Here is a 22,902-nt window from a genome sequence, read left to right on the forward strand (position 1 = left end):
GCGGACGGCGCTGGCGGAGCCGGAGCGGCGAGAGCCATGGACGACGAGGAGATCGTGTCTGAGAAGCAGGCGGAGGAGAGCCACCGGCAGGACAGCGCCAACCTGCTCATCTTCATCCTGCTGCTCACCCTCACCATTCTCACCATCTGGCTCTTCAAGCACCGCCGGGCCCGCTTCCTGCACGAAACCGGCCTGGCTATGATTTATGGCAAGTGCCTCCCCCCTAAGCTGCTTCCCGGCGCTCCCCTTTCTCTGGCCCACGGCCGCTTCGCCTCCTCTCCCGGGCCCGCGCGGCCTACGTCCCGCTCCCCGGTTAATTCCTTCCATTTTCAGCCGCGCCCTCCACTCCCCCCACAGCGGTTCTCTGCCTTCCCATCCTCTTTATCTTCTACGCCCCCCGTTTCGCTACCTCCCCCCATCTCCTCTGCTTCGATCCTCATTTTCTCTGCTTTGCACCCTCCTTTGCTCGGCCAGTCCACACCTTTTTTCCACCGACCCCACCCCCTTTTTCTTTCGCACCTCCCCGCACGACTGCCTACCTAGCTCGGACCCCAGACGGTGGATGGGGAAGGGAGTGGGCGCGGCGTCTGGGATCGACCCGGGGGCTGGGGGAGGGGAAAGACAGCTGAGCAATGGGTTCCTTTGGGGTGTCAGTTTGTTGAAGGTCCACTGAAGCCGCAGTAGTACCTCTACTGCTCAAAATCGGGCGTTCTTGCAAGCCAGCGACCTGCTCCACCCTATCACCAGCTCTTGCTACGCCCTGTCATTTCTCGGCCGCGAAGGAAAACCTTGTGGCCATGTATGCCCAAGTGGAAACCCTAAGGCGTTAGAAGGCTTAGGGCATTTTTAACGACGTGCCGATTTATGTTACGGTGTTTGTAATATCTGATCTGGATACGTAATCCAGGCGTACGGAGATGAGGACAAGGAAGAGTTAAGGCTCTTGCTGGAGTGTGTGGTACTATGCGAAGACCAGGACAGCTCATTCGAACAGTAATTAGGATCACCATGCATATGCAGTAGGGCCTGACTAGCAGTGGGCATGAGGTTATCGATGGATTGTTGAATAAACTGCTTTAGCTCTTGCGTCTTACTGTGCCTTCTTTTTGAGGTTTCTTTATTTATATGTTTTGGTCATGAGGCAAGAAGAACAAATCCAACCCTGGGCTCAGAGGCATTTTGAGCTATGCTGGGCTGGAGAGGAAAAGAAGATACATATTGCTGGCTGTCGGTCTTACATGATCATGAGGGTGTATGTGGCCAGAGAGATGAGGGTGGGGTGAACAAACCTTTCTTTGTAGTACATGAGTAAAAATTGTTTTCACTAGGCATAGACTTAAAAAGGGATACACTTGTAAGGCTTTGTTTCTCAGACTTGCACATAAGTAGAAAAAACCTTGATGCAAAAAGACATTTCCGCAGGTGCCCCACCCTCCACCCCTTTCTAGTAAATACAGACTTCTGGAGAAAGATAGTTGTGTTTATCAGGAAAATGCATAAACTCGGGCTTATTTTTCATTTGTAAGGTAATAAAATTCCAAGCCTGAGTGCAGTTATCTCTGATCCCTAGATTCTTGGTATTTAGATGTACTTGGGTGCTTTTCATATATTCTAGCATTTTATTTGTAGTACCCCTTAAGCTAAATTAGCCAGATAAGCTATAAATCTCTCTAAGTGATAAATCTCTGTATAACTGTGTGATTTATTTATTCCTCAGCAACCATTTGCTATAGTCAGTCAACTATATATACTGTGCATGCAAAATACAAAGTAATAGGTGATCCAGGACTTCAAGGGACTTATCCTTATTGGGCATACGTGTCATATAAAGAAAGTAATAACACCTTACATTGGTTCGACGCCAAGCGAGTATCATAGTGACAAAACAAGGAGCCTGTTACTGATGAAAGTAGCATAGAGTGAATGGTTCAAGCTGTAAGGCTTGAGACCTGGATTGCCAGGTTTTCTGTAAAGAGCTGCAGTATGAACATTGTTGACTTTGTGGGTTGCATAGCACTCTGTATCTGTTGCCTTTTCTTCCTTTTGCCTTTTCCTCTTTACAAACCTTTAAAATGCAAAAAATTCACTCTTAGCTCTTGGGGTCACATGAACACAGACTTCTACTGCAATAGCCAATTAGCTCTGCTTTAGAGTCAGGCATGGCACACACTGCATCAGGTGTGTGATCTTAGCCTCTGACATTGTCATCTACAAATTGAAGACAATGATAGTAGTACTCTTGGGAAGAAGAAATGTTTTTCACTTAGTACTTGATCCCCCAACTAAATGCTCAATAAATGACAGCTGCACTATTTTTATTATTACTGTTACCACTTCATTTTCTTAAACCAGGTTCAGAACAGTTATTTCAATGGCTCGGTTTTGTACGGTAGGAAGCAACTATAGTATTTTTCAAAAAATCAATTAGGGACTTAGACTTGCCCTGAAAACATTTGCTATTCAGTAGCAGCTGATAACATGAACTTCCTTTAACTTGGCTGAGGTAGAGAGGTGGAATTACTGATTGCATTTCTTGATGTTTCTAAGTTAGTAAAAAGAGATAGAGTACCTTAGTGTTGGTATTTTGTGACAGGAAGAGAAGGATATCTCTTGGGGTATATAAAATACAAGAGTGTTATCTGGGCATCAGGTTTGGGAATGACTGGCCACAGCTTGGCCTTTTCTAGCCTGTCCCATTTTCTGAGGATGGGTGATCAGGACTATGGACAAATGGACTCCCAGGTTCAGCTTGAGAATAGCAGGGATTGGGTCAAAGTATTTTCAGTGCCATGGAAATTGACATTTTCCAACCCTAATTCCTCTTTCCTAATCCTGATTTACTGTTTACCTTGTCTTAAGACTCTTGCTCCATCCTACTTATCCTGTTAATATATTATTTTACAAGGCATCGTCCTTGCCCATCTAGTGACTGACTTAGTAAAGAATGGTTATTGAACATTACAGTGTGTTAGATACTGCTAGGTGCTTCGCAAGTATCATTCCATTTAAACCTAACAACCCTGTGAGATGGCTACTAATATCTTTCCCATTTTACAGATGAGGAAATTGGAGCACAGAGAGGTTAAATGACCTATCTGCAGTCATATAGCTTGTAAGTATTGAGCCAGGATTCAAACCCAATCAGTCTAGCTCAAAATCCCTATTCTCTTAGCACCTAACTGTATAGCTTCATGATGAAGAGGTAAAAACTAAGAGAGTGGGTTAGTATTAATGACCACATCAAGGGAAGAAATAGAATGTCAATAAGACATTATGTCCCCTAAGGTCACAGACTAGGACATGAGGGAACCAGAATTCATACATTTATCTGACTTCCAACTCATACTTTTTTTCCCTACACTAATATAAATGCAAAATTTCATAGGATGGAATGTGCAGGGAGATACTACTTGAAATCATTTGGGTTTGGGAGGTGGATTGTGAGGGAAAGTTATAAGAGAATGGAGACCTGGAGGAGTTAGTGGTAAGTGAGAGTGAGGAGATGAGTAGAAAAGTATAGAGACTTTTAAAATAAAAAACTCAGATTTCAACTCTGCTTTGGTTACTTAATGCCAGATGATGTTGGACAAATCCCTTGTCCCCATTTTTTCAAAGATAAAATAATGACATTTATAAGATGATGAGGCTCAAATAATTTATTATATGCAAGAACAATTAAGATGGGAATTGGCTCAAGGGCCTAAATGAAAGTATTCCTATGGATGAGAGATTTATCTTTCCTGAGAGGAGAGCTAAGGAGAAATGAGCTTATGTTGGAGTGGTTTGAAATTGAGACAGTTTATGGCAAATGGCCTCCTCCTTCTCAGAAAAGTAGGCAGTGAGATTGAGGATTTAGGAGGATAAAGGTTGGAAGAGCTGATGTAGAAAATGTGCTTGGGTACAAAGATACTCACATAATCACATGTGACACTAACCAGGGGTTCAGCAAAAGCCTTGACTTTCTGGTTTTCTTAAAGTTATATTAGCTTTCAAGGTGCAATCTTACAGCATTTTCAAAAAGTAGATACATGTTTGCATATGTGCATGCACTTATATGCTTTTTAATCTGAAGAAATTTTATTATATTTGGCCACACTTAATACCCCAATGATACTCTTCTGTATTGGTGACTATCTGAGCCTTCTAGAGTGATAAGCTGGGAAAATGGGCTGAAATCCATTAAAACAATTTCCACTGACTGAGATGCGCGCAGTGGTGGGGGCTGAGGTGAGACTGGGTTCTTTATCTGTGGAGAGGGTTTCCAGCTGCTAGTGGGTCAGAAATGCATTGGAGGGGTGTGGACTTTCTGTTTTGCCTAAGATACATGTCTGTGTTTGTATTCTTTGTTTTTTGTTACTGGTAATTTTAAATTTCATAATATTAGTACTTGCTGTGTGAGAGTCTAGAAGGTTCTGCCTTATCTCCTTAACAAAGAACTATTTTGGTGCATTTCCTCTTAGATAAAAATGACTTTGACACCATGATTAGGAATTGACCTTTTACAGAATCCCAATTAACTTGAACTGTCAAATTTCAAATGTCTTTATTCAAAGAAATTCTAATGCTTTAGATGCTTGATGCTGTGATAAAGGGATCTTGGTTTTTCCCTCCACCCCACTTCAGTAATTATTCTTGCTAGTATTTTGACTGTGAGGTGTGTGCATCAAATTTGTCTTCAGCGCTGGGCCCTCCTCCGCCATCCAGTGAGCCTAGCTATTGTAGATCCAGTGGGTGTTGTTCCTTACACAATTGAGCCTGGGGACATGGAAAGAATGTATTAGTGTTTGTAGGAACTTAACTGTGACTTTTGCACATAAACATAAGGGGACAACTTTTACTGTGCCTCTTAATTAAGAGGTCTTTAGGGGAAGTGGAGAAAAGAGTTGTTTCTGTGTCATGTAGACAGAAAGACTGCACCTGCAGCCTTTTCTCTTCCAGGTTATGTTTGTCAAACAGTTGATGCCCAGCCATCATTTTATTTTGCTTTCTAGAAGTGAGATGTTTTCAAAATGTACCTTTATTTTAAATCCAAACCTTTGTCAAAACTTTTTGGAAAGCTGTTGCTGTTGTACTGTTTGCCAATCACTGGTAACATGTGCGACCAGGTTGACTAGAAAGATCCCTCCTTCCCACTTCCTGGCCACTACTCTCATGTCCCTTATTTCTGCTTTCTCATTTCCCGCTCTGGTCTGGTTTCGCCCCCATTCTTCCACCAAGATTGTTCTCACTAAGGTCACCTATGATGCTTAGTGCCAAACGCATTGGAAACATCCTAATGTATGTCTTCCTTGACTTTGCTGGAACATTCACTAGTTTTTGTCAGTTTCTCTTCTGTTCTTCCTACTCCTTGGCTTCTCCTTAGCTCCTTCATGAGTTTTTGCTCTACTAGTCCCTCAATATTGACTATTAAATGTTTGGTCAGAACCCTGGACTTATATCCCTTTTTATTTGCTTGCCAGGTAATCTCATCTTCACTTGATTTCAACTCCCTGACTACCAGGTGTTTGTCTCCAGTTGTGAACCGCTTCCCTTTCCCCCAGATAATCTACTGTGCATATGTTACAGGTACTTCAGACTCAGCAGGTCTGACTGTGCCTATCCCCTCATAAATCTGTTTCTTGTTTCACTGCATGGCCCTGCTCAGATAAGCTTACCCACCTAGTTGCCAAGTCAGGTTAGTTTTCTCGTAGCGTTTTATCCATCTCTTCCACCCAGATGATTTAGGAACCAAATCCTTCGAAAAACCCCCCTCTCCCTGCCATGCCTCTCTTAGACGAGGCCCTACTCTTTCACTGCCTTAATGACTACAGTGGCTTTCTGGGCTTTTTGACCTTCTATGGTCTAGACTAGTCTTTTTTTTTTTTAACGATTTATTTATATATGCATACAGAACTGGGGTATTTCAGTCAATCTGCTAAACTAGTCTTTCTAAAATAGAAATCTGAGTCAAGCCCCTATGTACAATCCTTTTGCTTTGGACATAAAGTCTGAACTCTCTTTCCCAACATGCAAGGTCTTTTATGATTCACCACCTGGCAGTCTTTCACACTTCAACATTTGTTACAAACCTAGCAGTACTGAACTGCCTTAGGATACTCTGAATGGTCCTCTTCCTCCTGCCTGGAAAACCTTTTCTTGATACATGTTACTTGCTTGGATGATCCCTCTGGAAAGACTTCTGATTATGCTGCCCCCTGAGGCTTGGTTAAGTACCTACTTTATGGCACCTTGCATGCATGTATTGTATTCTAATTGTTTACTCAGTCTTTTCTCTAACTCTTTGAAGGGTAGACCTTGTTTTCCTCTCCGAACCCTGGGGGCCTACTCAGCATAGTTTGCCATTCCTGTGTATGAGAAGAATGGCTGGCTGGTTAGAAGGAAAGGAGGACAGGCCAGAAAATGTAGATAATAGTGGCTTATTGTGCATCTTAGAGTTAAGGGTTAAGTTCCCAAAAATTTGAGTTCATTTTGCCTTTGAGATTTAGCTATACAATAGAGTATTATTTGACCATTAAGAGGAATAAAATTACATGCTCTGCAACATGGATAAATGAAAGCACTATGCTGTTAAATAAGGGAGGCACAAAAAGACCATAGAATGCAGTCTGTTTATGAAATGCTTAGAATAGGCAAATCTATAGAGCAAGAATGTAAATAAGTAGTTTCAGGGGCTAGGAGTTGGGGTGGGGAATTGAGACAGTCATGGTCCTTCTTTTTGGAACAGTGGAAATGCTTTGAAGTTAGGTTAAGTCATGATTAATGTACAACTTTGGGGATATACTAAAAGCCAATTAGTTATACAGTTTAAAAGGTTAAAATTTATGGTGTGTGAGTTATGGCTTGATAAAACTTATTTCATAGTTTCATCAGTGTAGGTTTATAGTACCTAGAACATTGTGCATATTTGAATATCAACAGATGCTCCAGGTGAAATCTTAAAGATGCGTGTGCCTATCAAGACTTCTGTTGCACATTTGATTTCAATGAACACATTTTAAAATTAAAATCTGACCTTTTAGTAGTAGAAAAAAAATCAATGTACAAATGTGATTGGCTTTTCAGTTAAGTGTATTATTTGGTCAGCCATGTGCTTTAGGAATAACATAAGAAGTGTATTTAAGTCTTGAATGTTGGTGGATAGAGGTAGAAAACGTGTTTCTGACTCAGATTGGGGCACCTTGGAGTATATCCTGTTTATAACTGATTTGAAGGTATTTCCTCTTCTTTTTAATTTATTTTTACATCATTCTTCATTTTGTGTCTTTTTCTGTCTGGGTTGTAATCCCTTGGGCCCCCATGTTTATTGCTACTCTGTTTACAATAGGGAAGACTTAGAATCAACCCAAATGCCCAAAAGTAGATGACTGGATTAAAAAGATGTGGTACATATATGCAATGAAATTTCCTCTGTTTCTTACCTTCCTTACCATTTACTTACATCTTGATTTAGAAACAACATGATGTGCTGTTACTGAGGAGATATTTCACCCTCTTAACCCACTGGACTTTATGAATTTTAGACTCTAGACTTGTGAATTTAGTAGTACTTTAAAATGGAATTACATTTGGTTAACAGTTGGTTCTGAACGACAGGGGACTATCAAGAGACTTTTTGCTATCAACCCAAGGTATATGTGAGGTACAAAAGGAATGAACTCTATCCTAAAGAAACCTTTATTGCTTTTTATTTCCAGGTCTTTTAGTGGGCCTTGTGCTTCGATATGGCATTCATGTTCCAAGTGATGTAAATAATGTGACCCTGAGCTGTGAAGTGCAGTCGAGCCCCACTACTTTATTGGTGAATGTCAGTGGAAAATTTTATGAATATACGCTGAAAGGAGAGATTAGTTCACATGAACTCAATAATGTTCAAGATAATGAAATGCTTAGAAAGGTAAGTTTTTTTTTTTAATGAAAATGTCATAGTTTATTAGCGCCTCATTTTTTTCTTATACTTATGTTGCTTGGAGCTTGCTGAACTTCTTAAACTCTTGGGTGATAGCTTTCATTTGTTTAGGAAAATTATTGCCCATTATATCTTCAAATATCACTTATCTCATTCTCTTGCTTCCCCTTTTTTTTGATTCTACTAATATTGAGGTTAAATAGTTTGACTGTGTTCTTCAAACCCCTTAAACTATTTTTATTCATTCATTTCAATTTCTGTTGACTTGCCTTTGAGTTCATTAATATTATCTAGTGTTTACAATTTAATTCTAAACCATTCCAGTGAGTCTTTTCTTTTTTTTTAATTGAAAGGTAAGTTCTTAGTTAAAGGGAATCATTGGATTTTTAAAAAGTGTGTAACATGGTAAAATGATTCAGGGGAAAAGTCAATTGTGAAGTTTTAATGATATTTAAAATAATTAGCCCTTTAAAATGGAGTAAAACCTCAATGAGGTAATATAATACTAAGGAAACGGGCATGTTTATACACTTTATTTTCTAAACAAGGCAAAGTATTATAACCCTTTTTGTTTCATTCTGCGATGTTTACAGTTGTAATAAGTGGTGACCAGTATTAAGTTATGCAGAGTTTTTAAGTATTCACAGAGTTTTATAATACTTCAATACATTGGGTTTATTTGATAGTACTGAAAATATTCCATCAAATTTTTTTCTTGCCTATATTGAGCACATTTTAATCTTTCTTTGATTCATAATCTGACATAAAGTTAGGGGCCTCAAGTCTGAGTAACACCTGGTTGCCAGGCCATGCAGGAAGCTTCATGTAGGAGGTGGATTTCAGTCTTACTGGTTCCTAGAGGGCCTCTGGAGCTGCTTTCTCTTGTCCCCTCAGATTCTAGTATGAAGATTGCAGAGCCTCTTTGCTCATGTCTCTCTTTTCTCTTTTCCTTGGCCACCTGCCCCCCGACAGCCTCCCCCAACCACTTGTTATCTTCAATGGCAGGACTTGACTTTCACAGCTACTTGGGTTTTTTCCTGACCATCTTTAATGCTTTTTAAAATTTCCTGTGAACTTAGTTTACTCTGCAGCCAGAGTTCTTTCCACCTATGGAAAATTCCAAGTCCTTAGAAGTTCTAGTAAGTGAAATTTTAGTACGGAGATGTGTAGCTCTGTGTGTTCATGTCAAGTCCTACTATAGCCTAATGAATAGAAGGGGGGTGTCTGAATTATTAGAGCAAATAGGGCTTAAAAAATGGGCTGTCAGGACTAGAAGTCTGAGTTGTACACACATTTTTTTTTTAAAGATTTATTTATTTATACATACAGAACTGGGATACAGGCCAGAGATGCAGGGTGGTGAGAGGATTCACCAGAGACAGAGTGGGGAGCAGAACAGGCAGATGGACGAAGTACACTGCTGAGGGGAGCAGCGGGCGGGTCAGGAGAGGTCTGCCACCCCATGTGGTCACCTCCGGGGCAGGCGGGGATCAAACTCATGCTGCAGTGGCTTTAGCTTCTTAGTGCTGTGCTTTAACCCGCTGCGCCACCAGGGAGGGCCTGTACACACATTTTTAACCTTAATATTATGTCTTACATCTTTATAGATGTCATCAATGCATGAAATCTGTTTTCTCTTTCCAACAGTCATGCCATGTCCCCAGATTTTTGCATTACCAGTTTGGGTTCTTTTTATTTAAAGTAATGACATCTTCTTAAGTTTTTTTTTTAATATAGTAATTTAGCCTACTTTCTATAACTAAATGTTCCCAAACTACCACCTAGTCTTTTGTTTGAGAAGTGGGGTACCAGCTATCCTCTATACAATATTTTCTAGTAAGCATAGTACCTGTCACCAGTTCAACATTTACTTTTTTTCCCTTTTTGATACTTAATAAGAGGTCTTCTGAGGGAATTCATCTAAAAGAACTCTTTATCTTAACAGGTTACTTTTGATCCAGAAGTGTTTTTCAACATATTACTTCCTCCTATCATATTTTATGCAGGATATAGTCTGAAAAGGGTAAGTACTTTTATATTTTATGTACTCGGAACAACCTTAACCTTCATGGGCCTAGAAATAATTAACACTTAAGTGATAGGCAGTTCTTCCCCAGTTCCTTTCCCTCCTCCTTTTTAGGTGCTGATATTTCTGCCTGGTACCATTATTTCCCTCTTATTTCTTTTAATGAATAATGCATTTCATATTAGCATAGCACACTGGAATGGAAGACCTTTTCTTCTTCCAATAATTGGTAAGCATTGTAACATAGTACAACTTTTTTTCTTTTTTGTCAGAGACATTTCTTTCGAAACCTTGGGTCTATCCTAGCATATGCCTTCCTTGGAACAGCAATTTCTTGTTTTGTAATCGGGTAAGTATTTAAAGCTTAAAAACCTTTTAGCCTGCAAATTATAATTTTTAAATAATAAGCATATTTGATTTATGCAGTACTGTATTACTGAATGTGTTTAAGGACTTTTGCAGTAAATTGTATTCACATAGATGTAAGTTGAATTCTCATTAAGGCCAAACTATTACCTACCCTACTTAAAAAACATAGATTAACTCTGGGATTAGTCACAAAGTACTGCATGTTTTGATCCTTAACTTTAATCTAACTTCTTCAGCAGTTGATGTCTTTTTTAAAGTAGAAATGTGCTTACTGAACAGGTCCATAATGTACGGCTGTGTGATGTTGATGAAAGTGACCAGTCAACTTGCAGGAGATTTTTACTTCACAGATTGCTTGCTTTTCGGTGCCATTGTCTCAGCAACAGACCCAGGTATGTTTTTCGTGCTCCTGCAGCTGACCTGTGTAAGAACTAGTACTAGTACTTTGCTGTCAGAGCACATGTGGACAGGTCTTCTTTCTTTTACATTTTAAAAGGACAAGTTTATAAGGAAAAGGAGAAGAGGCACTGCATGGCCACAGGTGGGCAGGAGAGCTGCCCCTATTTTTCTTTTTGCTTCTTCTTTATTACATTTGCCTCTGCCTGGTCTACAATTTGTTGTTTAGATAAAGGCTCTGAGGTATTTTCTTCAGAATTTGAGGTTGGTGTCTTTCTCTGGTGCTTGGCTATAGGAGAAGATGAACTAGATCAATTAAAATGGGTAGTAATTATACACTTCCTTGCAAGCTTCTAGAAAACCAGTTCCCTCAATATCTTCTGTTTTCATTCAGCTTGTTACATATAAGAGTAAGAAAGAAAGAGTTTAAATGATTGTCAGGAGGTTGGTGTCTCCTGTGACCGTGACTTAGACTTATAACAGCCTCCTTGGTAGGCTTTAATATACATTGAAAATTTGGTTTAATAAAATCGACCTTATGATAATATAAAAGTTTTACTGTTTGAGAATGAATTTGTTCGTACTGAGTTAGGTTTTAGGTTTCCTAATATAGTGTTGATGAAGTGAACAGCTATGTCCAAATGAGGAAATTAGGGAACACTTAGGCTGAAGAGGTAGGATAGGAGCATAGGTAGATGGATGGAAGTTTTTAAACTGAGGGTGGAATTTTTTTTTTTTACTAGACTGTAGCCCTTTGTCGAGTTTTGTTCTGTTTTACGTCCTGACCTTGAAAGTTAATCATGTCCTTTATTTGTCATCCGGCACAATCAGAGGTTCTCTGAGTTCCTGCACTAATTCTCAGAACACGGGGCATTGTACACAGTAGAATATGTTCCATGCTCTGTAAGAGATGATTTTAAAAGATTAGGGTCCATTTGTGAAAAGCATTTGTGCAGTTTAGTATTTTCAGGGCTGCCCCTCACTGTTTGTAGTTGCCCCCCTCACCAGATGAGGATGGGATGATTTGACAGGAACCTCTGGTCTGGCTTTTCTGCTCCTTGACCTTTCAAAGCCTGCAAAACATGTGAGCTAGTCACACTGGCTAAGTTACTTCAACCTTCTGGTTTTGTTTAGGTCAGAGTATTGTCTGGCTGGCTCAACTAAACATCTTTTGCTTAATATAAAGTGGAACCGTTCTGTGACTTCTGACTTATATAGACATTGGCAACAATGCCACCTTTCGGCAAATGTTCACTTGATAGAAGGGTGGCTATCGGTTAATTTTCTTTTCAGAATTTTGTTAGCATTGACCCCCACCCTCCTTTTCTCCTTCTCTTGGTAAACTTTGGTGTGGGTATTATTCCAAGTGACATGCTTTTGTTGTAGAAACTGTATCTTCTAAAATGAAGTTTCCTGGCTTCTTGTTGTTCTTGTTGGCATTTGAAGAGGCTCTTCCCTTTCTGGTTAGATAATAATCTTTCTTGCCTCCTTGGCTTTTTTTAGGAAGTGAGCTATATGATTCAGCAATTAATGTTACAACATAATTTTAATCTCATCTGATTCTCTAAAAATTTTCCTATAATTGTTTACTGAAAGTTTTTTTCCCTTCTTCTCAAGCTATAATAGCCTGATAGTTGGCATCTTATTAAAGTTAAATATAGCAGTTATAATTCTGGTCATAAATTTTATTCCAACCAAAAACCATCTTGTGTTTTCATTTCCTACTGTCTTTGCTAAATGGGTGTGCTTAAAATTTACACATCAAATAGAAGTGTCTTGTAAGACTCCCAGTAAAAAATGAAGTTTGCAGCAGAAAATGCTTTTCATGATATTCTTCTACATCAGAGATTAATGATTACCTGGTCTGTAAGAAATTCTGAATATATTTTTGATGGAAAAGAAATGTACCAACAAGATTATTAGCATTTGCATGAAGAAAGTAGGCCAACTTGAAGTTCATTTTCAGTTGTTTTTAAGAGAGGAAGGAGATGTTGCAGGTTCACAATTAAGGAAAAGAAAAATTTTGATATAAAATTACCAAATCATTAATATGGTAAGGGAATGTTTATTAGGATAGAATTCTAAGAGGAAGAAATACATTTCTAAAAAACAGTTATAATTCTTTGTGAAGGGGTATGTATTATATTTGTAATGTCTAACTATTCCTGACTTCTGTTCTACTTGCTAGTGACTGTACTTGCCATATTCCACGAGCTTCAAGTTGATGTTGAACTCTATGCTCTTCTTTTTGGTGAAAGTGTCCTCAATGATGCTGTTGCCATAGTGCTGTCCTCGTAAGTGTTTGTTTTCTTATTATATTCTGTATATTGAATGTTAGGGTACCAGGAACTGAAAGTCACTGAATGAGCATATTATGAATGAAAACATTTGAAAGAATGAGATGTGGTTTTATTTCTTAAAGAAATACATACTTACATTGTTAGATAACATGGAAAGCACAGGGAAGTGAGCATAAGGGAGAAAGAAAATGTTTTCCTAACATCTAAGGACAGTTACTATGAGCATTATAGGACATTTCCTTTTTCTCTTTTCTGAGATATTTTGTATTTGTAGTGTGCTTATAATTTTGTATTCCATGTTAGCATTTAAGCATAATTTTTAAGCCTTTAAACATAACGTTAAACATTTGCATTAAACACAAATGTTAACATGTACAGTTGACTTTTTAAAGTAAATTTAAGTTGTTGAATAGATAATATAGGCACATGGTTCAAAAATTAAAACTGAAAGTAAAGGTGAACACTAACGAGTCTCCTAATTACTGTCCTCACATACTGGCCTCCCACCATTTATAGGTGACCATTTTATTGGTGTCTTATGCATCCTGGAATATGTATATGTGAATAAATATTCTGATTGGGCTCTCATTTCTTATTTTAAAAGTAGCATGTTATGTGTTCTATACCTAGCTTTCTTTCACATAAACTATATTCTGGTGATTTTTCCATATCACATCAAAGAGTTTCTTGGTGGTGGATGTGGTATGATAGGCATCTGAGGAGGTGTGATTGTGTGCCTCTGAATCATATGCAGCCTTGTAAAGCAATGTTGCCCCAATAAGGAAACATCTATGATCAAATACACAAAAAATCCCCAGAGTTTCTCATTCCTTGTAGCTACACAGTATTCTGTATATTGTACTAGAAACTGCACTATAGTTTATTTGATCTGTCTTCTATAGCTAGAAACGTACATAACTTTTTAATCCTTTGCTATCCCGAATAATACTGTACTGTTTAATCATGAACTTACCTGTTTTGTACATGCATAGGTATATTGGTAGGAAAAAGTGGGTAAAAAGGTAAATACATTTGTAATTTTGCTACACATTGCTAAATTCCCTGTCAAAGGGATTATGCCATTTTGTACTTTAGCCGCTAAATCTTGGAAGTGCCTGTTTCTTCATAGCTTTGCCAATAGACTATTTGTCAAACTTTTATTTTGCCAATTTGATCATTGAGAAATATCTCATTATAGTTTAGTTTGCATTTCTCTTATTTAGCAGTCATTTCAGAAACATCTTAACTTTTAGTAGTATTATGTCATATACTTTTTATGACATCTTTTGAAATTAATACTTCTATATAATTGTAAAAATAAATATACATGTTAGAAGGTATTTGCAATGAGAGAATGGATTTGAACCTGAGAAAGTCACGCTAACCCACTCCTACTAAGCAAATGTCTAAGTTATACTGTTGATTTTCTCCCATTCCAGAACTTTCTGAGAAGTGAAAGCTTTTCATGATTTCTCTTTATTTTTATTTCTCTCCTTGATTTCAACTTTATTAGCTATAAAGAGTAGTCAGTCCCTGACTCTGGTTTCCCTTACAGCAAACTGGAAAATTATCCTTTCTGATTATAACAACAATCTCTTAAACAGCATGTGTGAATATATGCTAAAGATCAAATCCCATTTTGTGAGTTCATTGTATGTAGATTCTATTCCCCTCTGCCAAAATGCCAGAATTTTTTTAGCTGTCCACAACTCATACATTTTAAGTAACAAAGCCTAACAGCTAGACCTGATATTGAAATTGGGATGTGTGCACCTTTAGTAATGATAGGTGCAAATTGAAAGCTGTATCTTCTTTGAAGGGGAGAAGAACTGGACAGTGGTTGTTGAACCACTACAGAGGTTGTTGAAGTTTTCAGTACACAGGCACATACATGCTCACCAGTGCCACCAGATGAAGAGAACAACGTACAAGACTGTTCCTTTTAGCACCAATCCTGGATGATACCATCTTAGATAATCATTCTGTTACTAGTCATTTTACAATAGGTGCTCTTTCCTCACTGTCCTAAAGGATTAAGAGTCACACAGATCTCTATTCTGCTCTATCTTAAACTGCTATGCCCTGTGCCTTAGTTTTCCCATTCATGAGGTTAACATTTTCTGCAGCTTTTCTAAGAACACTTAAGTAGGGCTGAAGGGGAAAAAATAACTCTTTGAAAAATTGTGAGCTTGGGATGTCCATATCAGTTTCTAAACTGGTAAAGAATAAATGTGTTAGACACTGAATTTTCCATAACACTTCTCACAAATAGCCATGCCCATCCGTCTGTGCAGCCTGCAAGAACTGGCCTTGTAAACTGGCCTTGCAGAGAACTCTTCCCTCAGTTCTTTTTTGTTGTTTAAATTGATTTATTTATGCATACAAGAGCTGGGGTTTAGGCCAGAGGTGTGGAGAACTGAGAGGATTCACCAGAGACAGAGTGGGGAGCAGAACAGGCAAATCTATTGAAATGCACGACTGAGGGGAGCAGCAGGTGAGATAGGAGAGTTCTGTTGTGCCATGTGGGTCAGCTCCCTGGCTGGGGATAGAACTCCAGATAGCTTCATAGTGCTGAGACTTAACCCCTTCACCACCAGGGAGGCCCCTCTCCGTTCTTTTAGCAATGTACCTTTCTAGATTCATCAAAGATAAGTTAATTTACAATGTAGTCTCATAGAAATCTGGTGGGGAAGGACTGTATCTAGAGAGTATCACATCAGGGAAGTGGTTAACTGTGTAAATGTCTTAATAAATAAGTTCCTACTCAAAAGCTGACAAGAATCTCGCTGACTCTGGGAGGTTCCTAGCTGGTGAGCTTGGTGATCCATTTTTCTTCATCTTTATCTGCCTTTTTCAAATATATTGGTAGAAATAGTGCATTTTGTATTGTGTTCTGTTCTGTTATGATTATGATATTCTGATGTGTGTATTCTATATAAGCAACCTTGTATAAAGGTAGAACCACCCCTTTTTGAAAGAGCTTTGTTTGGCACTTGACATGCCAAGGCAACCCTACTTGAAATTTGTGTTGGAAGCCTTGTTTTTACTTTAATCTGGTGAGGGTGAAGTGACATTGGTTCCCTTATACATTGCTTTAGAGGTAGATCTATATGTACTGATAGAGGGTAGTGTGTATAGATACATACAGTTAGAGAAGGATCTAAGTTGCATAGTATTCTGCTGTATGACTATACCATAATTAGCCTGGAGACCCAAATTCATATTAGTTTAAAAGGTGGTTTTTTTTTTTTTGGTCATTCATATTTTATGAAAGAGGAATTCCAGTGAGTAAATAAACACAAGAGACAAACTGTACTTTTTAACTTTACTGGTTAACAGAAATATACATGCTAAAATGACTGGCCATTTTTACCTATTTAGCTAACTTGGAAAAAATGTGAATGAAATAGTTACTTCTGGTAAAGTCATTTTTTTTAAAAGATTTATTTTATTTGTGCATACAGAACTGGGGTACAGGCCAGAGATGCAGGGGCAGTGAGAGGATTCACCAGAGACAGAGTAGGGAGCAGAACATGCAGATCGACGAAGCACACTGCTGAGGGGAGCAGCGGGCGGGTCAGGAGAGGTCTGCCGCGCCCTGTGGTCACCTCCGGGCCAGGTGGGATCGAACTCATGCTGCAGTGGCTTTAGCTTCTTAGTGCTGTGCTTTAACCTTCTGTGCCACCAGGGTGCGCCGGTAAAGTCATTCTTAACTGGGTACAGTTGTGTCCCCTCAGGGGACGTTTGGGTTGGTGAATGAGAGAGATGATTGCCACTGGCCTCTCGTAAGTAGATGTCAGGGTGCTGCTGAACATCCTTCAATACACAGAACATATCCACCCGCCAATAATTATATGGTCTCACATATCAGTGATGCTAGGTTGAGAAACCCAGCTCATAAGATCAGATCACTTATACATTGTTGGTGGAATCACCTAGTTTTTTGTATTTTACATTTTGTCATTATGCTAATGAAATTAATACATGTTTGTGACAAAAATTCAAAGTATTCAACTTAGTACACAATTTCTGAAATTTCAGCTCTCAGAAATAACCACTCTCAGGGTTTTCCTCTCAACTTCATTTGGGTATTGACATACATCTAAATATGTTAAGAATTCTCAAACCAAAAAGGGCATGGCACTATGTATACTTTTCTGTAACTTGCTTGTTTCACTTGGACGTTGGCCAGTATTACCTCTACTACCCATGTATGGATGCTCTCCAAATCTATCTCTCTAGTCTCCTATAGATTAATATTTGGTGTTTCCTAATACATCTCATGTTGGTAACACTGCATTGAGCAAAAATGTATGTAAATCTCTGAATCCTCATGAGTATATTTTTTCAATATTGTTATTTTACTTTTTACTCATTGATTGTAATTTGTTCTAAATACAAAAGTAATATATGCTCAATAGGAAAAATTTAAAAATCAGAAAAATACAGAAAGCCACAAATACACACTAACAGTAAATTCCTTACTTTTCAGGATCAGTCTCTGTTCTGCAGAGGAAAAACATTGACCTGTATCTTGGGGAGAGTATTTCTAGAAGATATTTTCTAGAAGTAGTCTTTTAAGATCAAGATGATGGCCATTAAAAAATTGAGAGATACAGTTCCCTCCAAAGATATAATACAACTTTTTTTTAAAACAGTTGAGCAAAATGTAAAAGGAGCTGTAGATACAGTAATACCCTCTTTCTGAGAATGTAGCCCAATACTGCAAAGTATGTGAAAAGCACAAAACAGATGGTTTTTCACACTATTATTTTTAGTAGCAGAACTATCAGATGCAATTCTTAGATGTCTAAAAGTGGGGAAATGGTTGAATAGATTGCTATATCCATTTGGACCATTTTTGAAATTTTAAAATTTAGAGAGACCATGTATTTCTTATGTTGTCAGGTGAAGGAACAGAATTCAAAACCATGTGTTTGCTAGTACAACTAAACGTGAAATAGCATTCTACAGTGTAACCAAAAGGGGAAAGAAATTCAAAAGAAAATATAGAAGAGTAGTTGAGGTTTTCTGAACATTCTGTTACCTTCAGGATTTGAAACAAAAGTATTCATGAAAATGTTGCCTCCAGATAAAATGTTGATTAATGTGGAAAAGATTAATTGAGATTTCAATCCAGAGGACAGTCTTTGACTGAAAAAGAAAAACTTCTTGTTCATTTTCAGCCCATGCTTTCCATGTGTTCTTGTACATTTTGGGGGATTAAAGTATTTTATAATGATGACTGTGAATCTTGACTTTAAATGAAGTAATCTGGGGAACAGCCTCAGGAAGCATAATTTTGTTTTAGCCAGTATTTTGAAAACTACTGCCAGGAAGAAAAAGAAGATTATACTAGCAATAGCCTTTCTTTTTCCAGCCAGCTGCTGTAGATTAATGTAAAAACATGGTCAGATCTCATTTGTAGTGGTGGGACTCTTTATGTGCAGGAAGGATAGCCCAGCATTAAAGGTCATTTCATAGTTACTAAAACAGTCTCAGATCTACTGGTCCCAAAATGATCTGGTCGCTTTGAATATTTAAACATAACTATTTAAAATTTTCTCTTTAGGTTGAGACCCAGAAATCTCTCTGAGCCATTACCAGAAAGTAATGTGAAGGCTGTAACTCATTAAAATTACGAAATTTTAGTTTAGTCTTAAATTTTGTTTTTGGTTTGTTTTTCTTTTAATTTAGCCAGGGAGGTGTGAAAAGAACTGAGCCTATCTGGTATATAGCAAATCCCGCCCCCTTTTTTTTTTCCCACCTGAACCAGAGAAAACATTGCAGTATCCACAGGGAGAATTCATTATATTCTGAGGACTGTGTTTTTTCTCATCCTTTTCTTTGACATGATTTGTGTGATGCCTTTGAGTCTGGACTTTTTATAAAAACATGGTACTCAGCTGAGCTGAGAAGTAATTTAGTAACCATGAGCACTCTTGCCACCGGTCACTCACAACAGCAGTTTTCTCAGCCATTTCTATTTCCTGGTGTAACTTTCAAAAGAAGTAGTTTAAAAACAGGATTGGACGGTGAGTTTAAGATGGAGAGTGTCTCCTGTAATTGCATGTCCTGGCCTTTGACAGACTGACTTTCTTTCAGAAGTTCGTGGTGGAGTATTCTGCTGGGTGTGCTAAATGTTCTGTTGAGGGGATTCTGCTTCCTTGGAACATCTTTCAAGCCATTTTTCCTGTAAAAGTTCATTTCAGTGAGTGAATAGATTAAGGCGTCAGGCACTTTCTGACTGGGTTGAGTATTCTTTATATTCTTCTCCTGGAAATAAGTGGAATTTTTCATTAGTTTGTTCACATTGGTACATTAGGGTGTTCAGGCATTCAGTACTAGTGAGTCTTAAACAACCACACACACACAAATGGTCCTGCTCAGTATCTTTGAGAATGGAAGAAACAAGGCTTGGTACAAATTTCAGAGAAGATGTAAAATATCTATTTCCTGAAAATGTCATTTTAAGTAAAAGCTTGAATTTGCTTCTGGAGCCACTGCAGATTTTGTTGGATAACCTTTTGTCCTTATTTTGGCATGCCACACCCAAAGATTTTTATTTCCACCCCCCCCATTTCATCTTTCAAGCTCTGTGCTAGAAAATGTTTTTATTTAATTATTTTATTGGGGTTCTTTTGGTCGATAATATCTTCAAAGTAAAAGTTGCTAGGGGAAAATAAAGCCGTCTCTCTCTTGTAGTTCGATCGTGGCATACCAACCTGCCGGAGACAACAGCCACACCTTTGATGTCACCGCCATGTTCAAATCTATAGGTATTTTCCTTGGGATCTTCAGTGGATCTTTTGCCATGGGAGCTGCCACAGGCGTGGTGACAGCATTAATATCCTTTTATTGCATTTGTCTTTCCTTGTTAACTTAAAGAAGTTCTTGAATGCTGAACTCCAGATCTCTCCTAGTTCCCTGTTTGGGATTGGTTCTAGTTATTAACCTTGTTACTGTGTAGTTGGTTGGAAAACAACAGAGAATCATCTTTACCAATAAATGAATAAACCGCTTTCATTGTTTTTGCATAAGGCTCCATACCTCAAACATTTGCTTAAAAAATATATAGTTAAGACACAGTGACCCTTTGGGGTGAGTTTAAAGCTGTAGACTAAAGTGATATAAAGGTAGAGCCACTCCATGCTCTGTGTCACTGCTCAGCCTGGCAGTTTTGCTTTTTGTTCAATAGGATGAAATATGGTTCTGAGTAGGATGGATGGGAGGTGATCTCGGCTTTCACCGATTTTAATCATCTGATTTAGATTGGACTGGGAGGCCAAAGGACCTCAATTGTAGCCCTGACACTGCCACTACTTTGCTGTTAGAAGTACTTGGCAAGTCATTCTTGTATCCATTCAAAAGCCATTTCTTGATGGCTGCTGTGTGCTGGCAGGTGTGCTTTGGGTAGGGAAGGAACATTAACTGCACTTCCTGGCACCTCAGTGTGGCAAGGTGGAAGGTGGGGACAGTGTGGGAAGGTGAGTGGGACTGGATGATCTCTAGAGCTCTGCCAACTCTAAAACTTCTGAGATACTTTAATAGTGGGTTTTTGGAAATGTTATGATGCATTTTTGCTTGAAAAACAGAAAAAAATATATCATGACTTTTCCAACAACCCAATAAAAATAATTTCTGAGCCTCTAGGTTTACTATAGTTCAGCTTTGTACCAAAAGAACTTGTCTTGTGGCTTTTTATAGGTGAACTCAGGCATAAAGGGACAGTAATGAGAGCTTTGAATGAGCAGGACAGATAGTATCTCTTCCCCATTACAAGGTCCTTCACTGTGAGCCTTATATCTTGTTATCTTTTTGTTATAGTGCACATTCACTGAAGTGAATCTAGATTCCAGCCTGAGATTTGTCACAGTTGCAAAGTTCCCTTCCACTGGCAATAAGCCAAATACTTTTTAGATTAGCATGAGTGATGTGCCTGTTTCTTCACCTGAGAATTCTTCACTACACAGAGTTGTTTGAGGATCAAATAAATGTGAAACCTCACACACTTATTTTTTTCATATGCTCAAGTTTTATTGGCTTTAAAAAAATAATATACTAGTTTATTTTTATATCATTTTGTGCCCTTTTCCATCTCAGTTGTAACCATGTGGGCTTCCCATCACCATATCACCCATAATGCACATGATATTTTTAATCAGTGTAAACTGCTGCAGTTGTGGGATTTCTGTCTTGCTTTGGGTAACAAATCATAGGCAGAGTTGGCATGTTGTATGACTGGTGGCTCCCATAGGCTGCTGGGTGACTAAGCCAGAAGACTGCCTTATGGAAAGGACAACTGCTGGCTCCTCAGTAAAAGCTCTTGTTAAGAGTTTCTTTACTCTGGTGCCTCCTTTCTCTGTGACTGGTGTCAGAGAGGCCAGAGAACTGCCCTTCTCTCTTCCTGGTTGACTTGCTCTGACCTTTTCTCTGGTCACACATCTGTGTTAAATGCTTTCGTTACCAACCTTGACAGACTTACGTGACAAAGTTCACCAAATTGCGTGAGTTCCAGCTGTTGGAGACAGGCTTGTTCTTCTTGATGTCCTGGAGTACCTTCCTCCTGGCTGAGGCATGGGGCTTCACAGGTAGGCCACCTTCTCCTTAGAGTGAGTGACTTTGCCCATCATTTTTTCTATGAGTAGATTAAACCCTGGCACTATTTGAAGACACTGGTTAAGGTTGGGATTTTGAATTTATGCTATCACTTTAGTGTATAGAAAAGATTTTCAATGAAAGGGGTTCTTCTTAGCAAAGTCACATCTGGAAATTTCAGCACAAAGTGTAGAATCAATTTGTGTAGCATTAAAACCTTAGTAGCAAAGTCGGATCCCTCCTTTCATATGAACTGGGAACCTTTGTCTTTGTAGGTGTCGTTGCAGTATTGTTTTGTGGCATCACACAGGCCCATTACACATATAATAATTTGTCCACGGAGTCTCAGCATAGAACTAAACAGGTAAGTAAAACTTCATAGTTTGTGAATAAACTTTTCCTTCTTACAGTGGAGCAGAATTTTTATTTTACTAAAAATACAATCTGATCTGTTCAAGATGGTATCTTTTCAGTTTCTCTTGACTCAAAGAACAGGTAGACCTGGTGGGCTGACAGGTGGCAGCTTTAAGGGTCAAGATAAGTCAGCAGAATAGCCAGGACTACTATTACTGTGCTCAGTCAATTAGCTTCCTTTCCTTGTTTTGCAAATCTAATGGCTTTTAAGAAGAACATTCTGGAAATTCACTCAGGTCTGACTGGACCTACAGGCATACCTCATCGTATTGTGCTTTGCTCTATTACAGTTTGCAGGTACAGCATTTTTTATGACTCTCCACCTGCCAAAAGATAACAACTCACTGAAGGCTTAGATGATAATTAGCATTTTTTAGCAGTGACGTATTTTTTAATTAAGATGTACATTGTTTTTAGACGCAATGCTACTGTACACTTAATAGACACACAGCATAGTGAACATTACTTCTGTATGCACTGGGGAATCTACAACTCATGTGGCCAGCTTTAGTGCACTGTTCATTCAATAGTGGTGGTCTCTGAACCACACCACTGCATCTCAGAAGTCTGCCTGTCCCTCTGGGTACTCTAAATAAGATTAACTTCTGATAGGACTAGAACAGCTGCTAGGAGATATAGAGAACATTTGCTTCCTTCATCAAACACTGAAGTTTCTAGCTCAAGGGATGGCAATTACATCAGTGCTTAAGCTTCATTTGGTACCAGATAGGCAGTTGTTCAGAAAGCCTGGAGAAATTATAAAGGAATTTGGTGTGGTGTGACACCCTCCAGCTGAATGAGACATATGGGCCAACACATGGACAGTATGTATACTCTGAGATGGAATGACTGCATGCTTGATTATTGAGGAATAGAAGCTTTAGGTTTTGCCT

General features: G+C 38.6%; 1 protein-coding gene across 1 annotated transcript in view; it reads left to right on the top strand.

Annotated features, from left to right (window-relative positions):
* Positions 1 to 6: 6 nt before the first annotated feature.
* SLC9A6 (solute carrier family 9, subfamily A (NHE6, cation proton antiporter 6), member 6) overlaps positions 7 to 22,902 on the top strand; it is a 45,099-nt gene continuing 22,203 nt past the window's right edge. Inside the window, exons 1-9 of the mRNA XM_004685836.2 lie at positions 7 to 208; positions 7,695 to 7,894; positions 9,852 to 9,929; positions 10,205 to 10,281; positions 10,581 to 10,693; positions 12,886 to 12,991; positions 19,703 to 19,844; positions 21,483 to 21,588; positions 21,871 to 21,959. Of these exons, the coding sequence (XP_004685893.1) occupies positions 37 to 208; positions 7,695 to 7,894; positions 9,852 to 9,929; positions 10,205 to 10,281; positions 10,581 to 10,693; positions 12,886 to 12,991; positions 19,703 to 19,844; positions 21,483 to 21,588; positions 21,871 to 21,959 (1,083 nt within the window). The 5' untranslated portion in view covers positions 7 to 36. The remainder of the gene's footprint in view (positions 209 to 7,694; positions 7,895 to 9,851; positions 9,930 to 10,204; positions 10,282 to 10,580; positions 10,694 to 12,885; positions 12,992 to 19,702; positions 19,845 to 21,482; positions 21,589 to 21,870; positions 21,960 to 22,902) is intronic.

Source organism: Condylura cristata, unplaced genomic scaffold (genome assembly GCF_000260355.1).
Source record: "Condylura cristata isolate star-nosed mole 26May11 unplaced genomic scaffold, ConCri1.0 scaffold00019, whole genome shotgun sequence".
Classification (NCBI taxonomy): domain Eukaryota; kingdom Metazoa; phylum Chordata; class Mammalia; order Eulipotyphla; family Talpidae; genus Condylura; species Condylura cristata.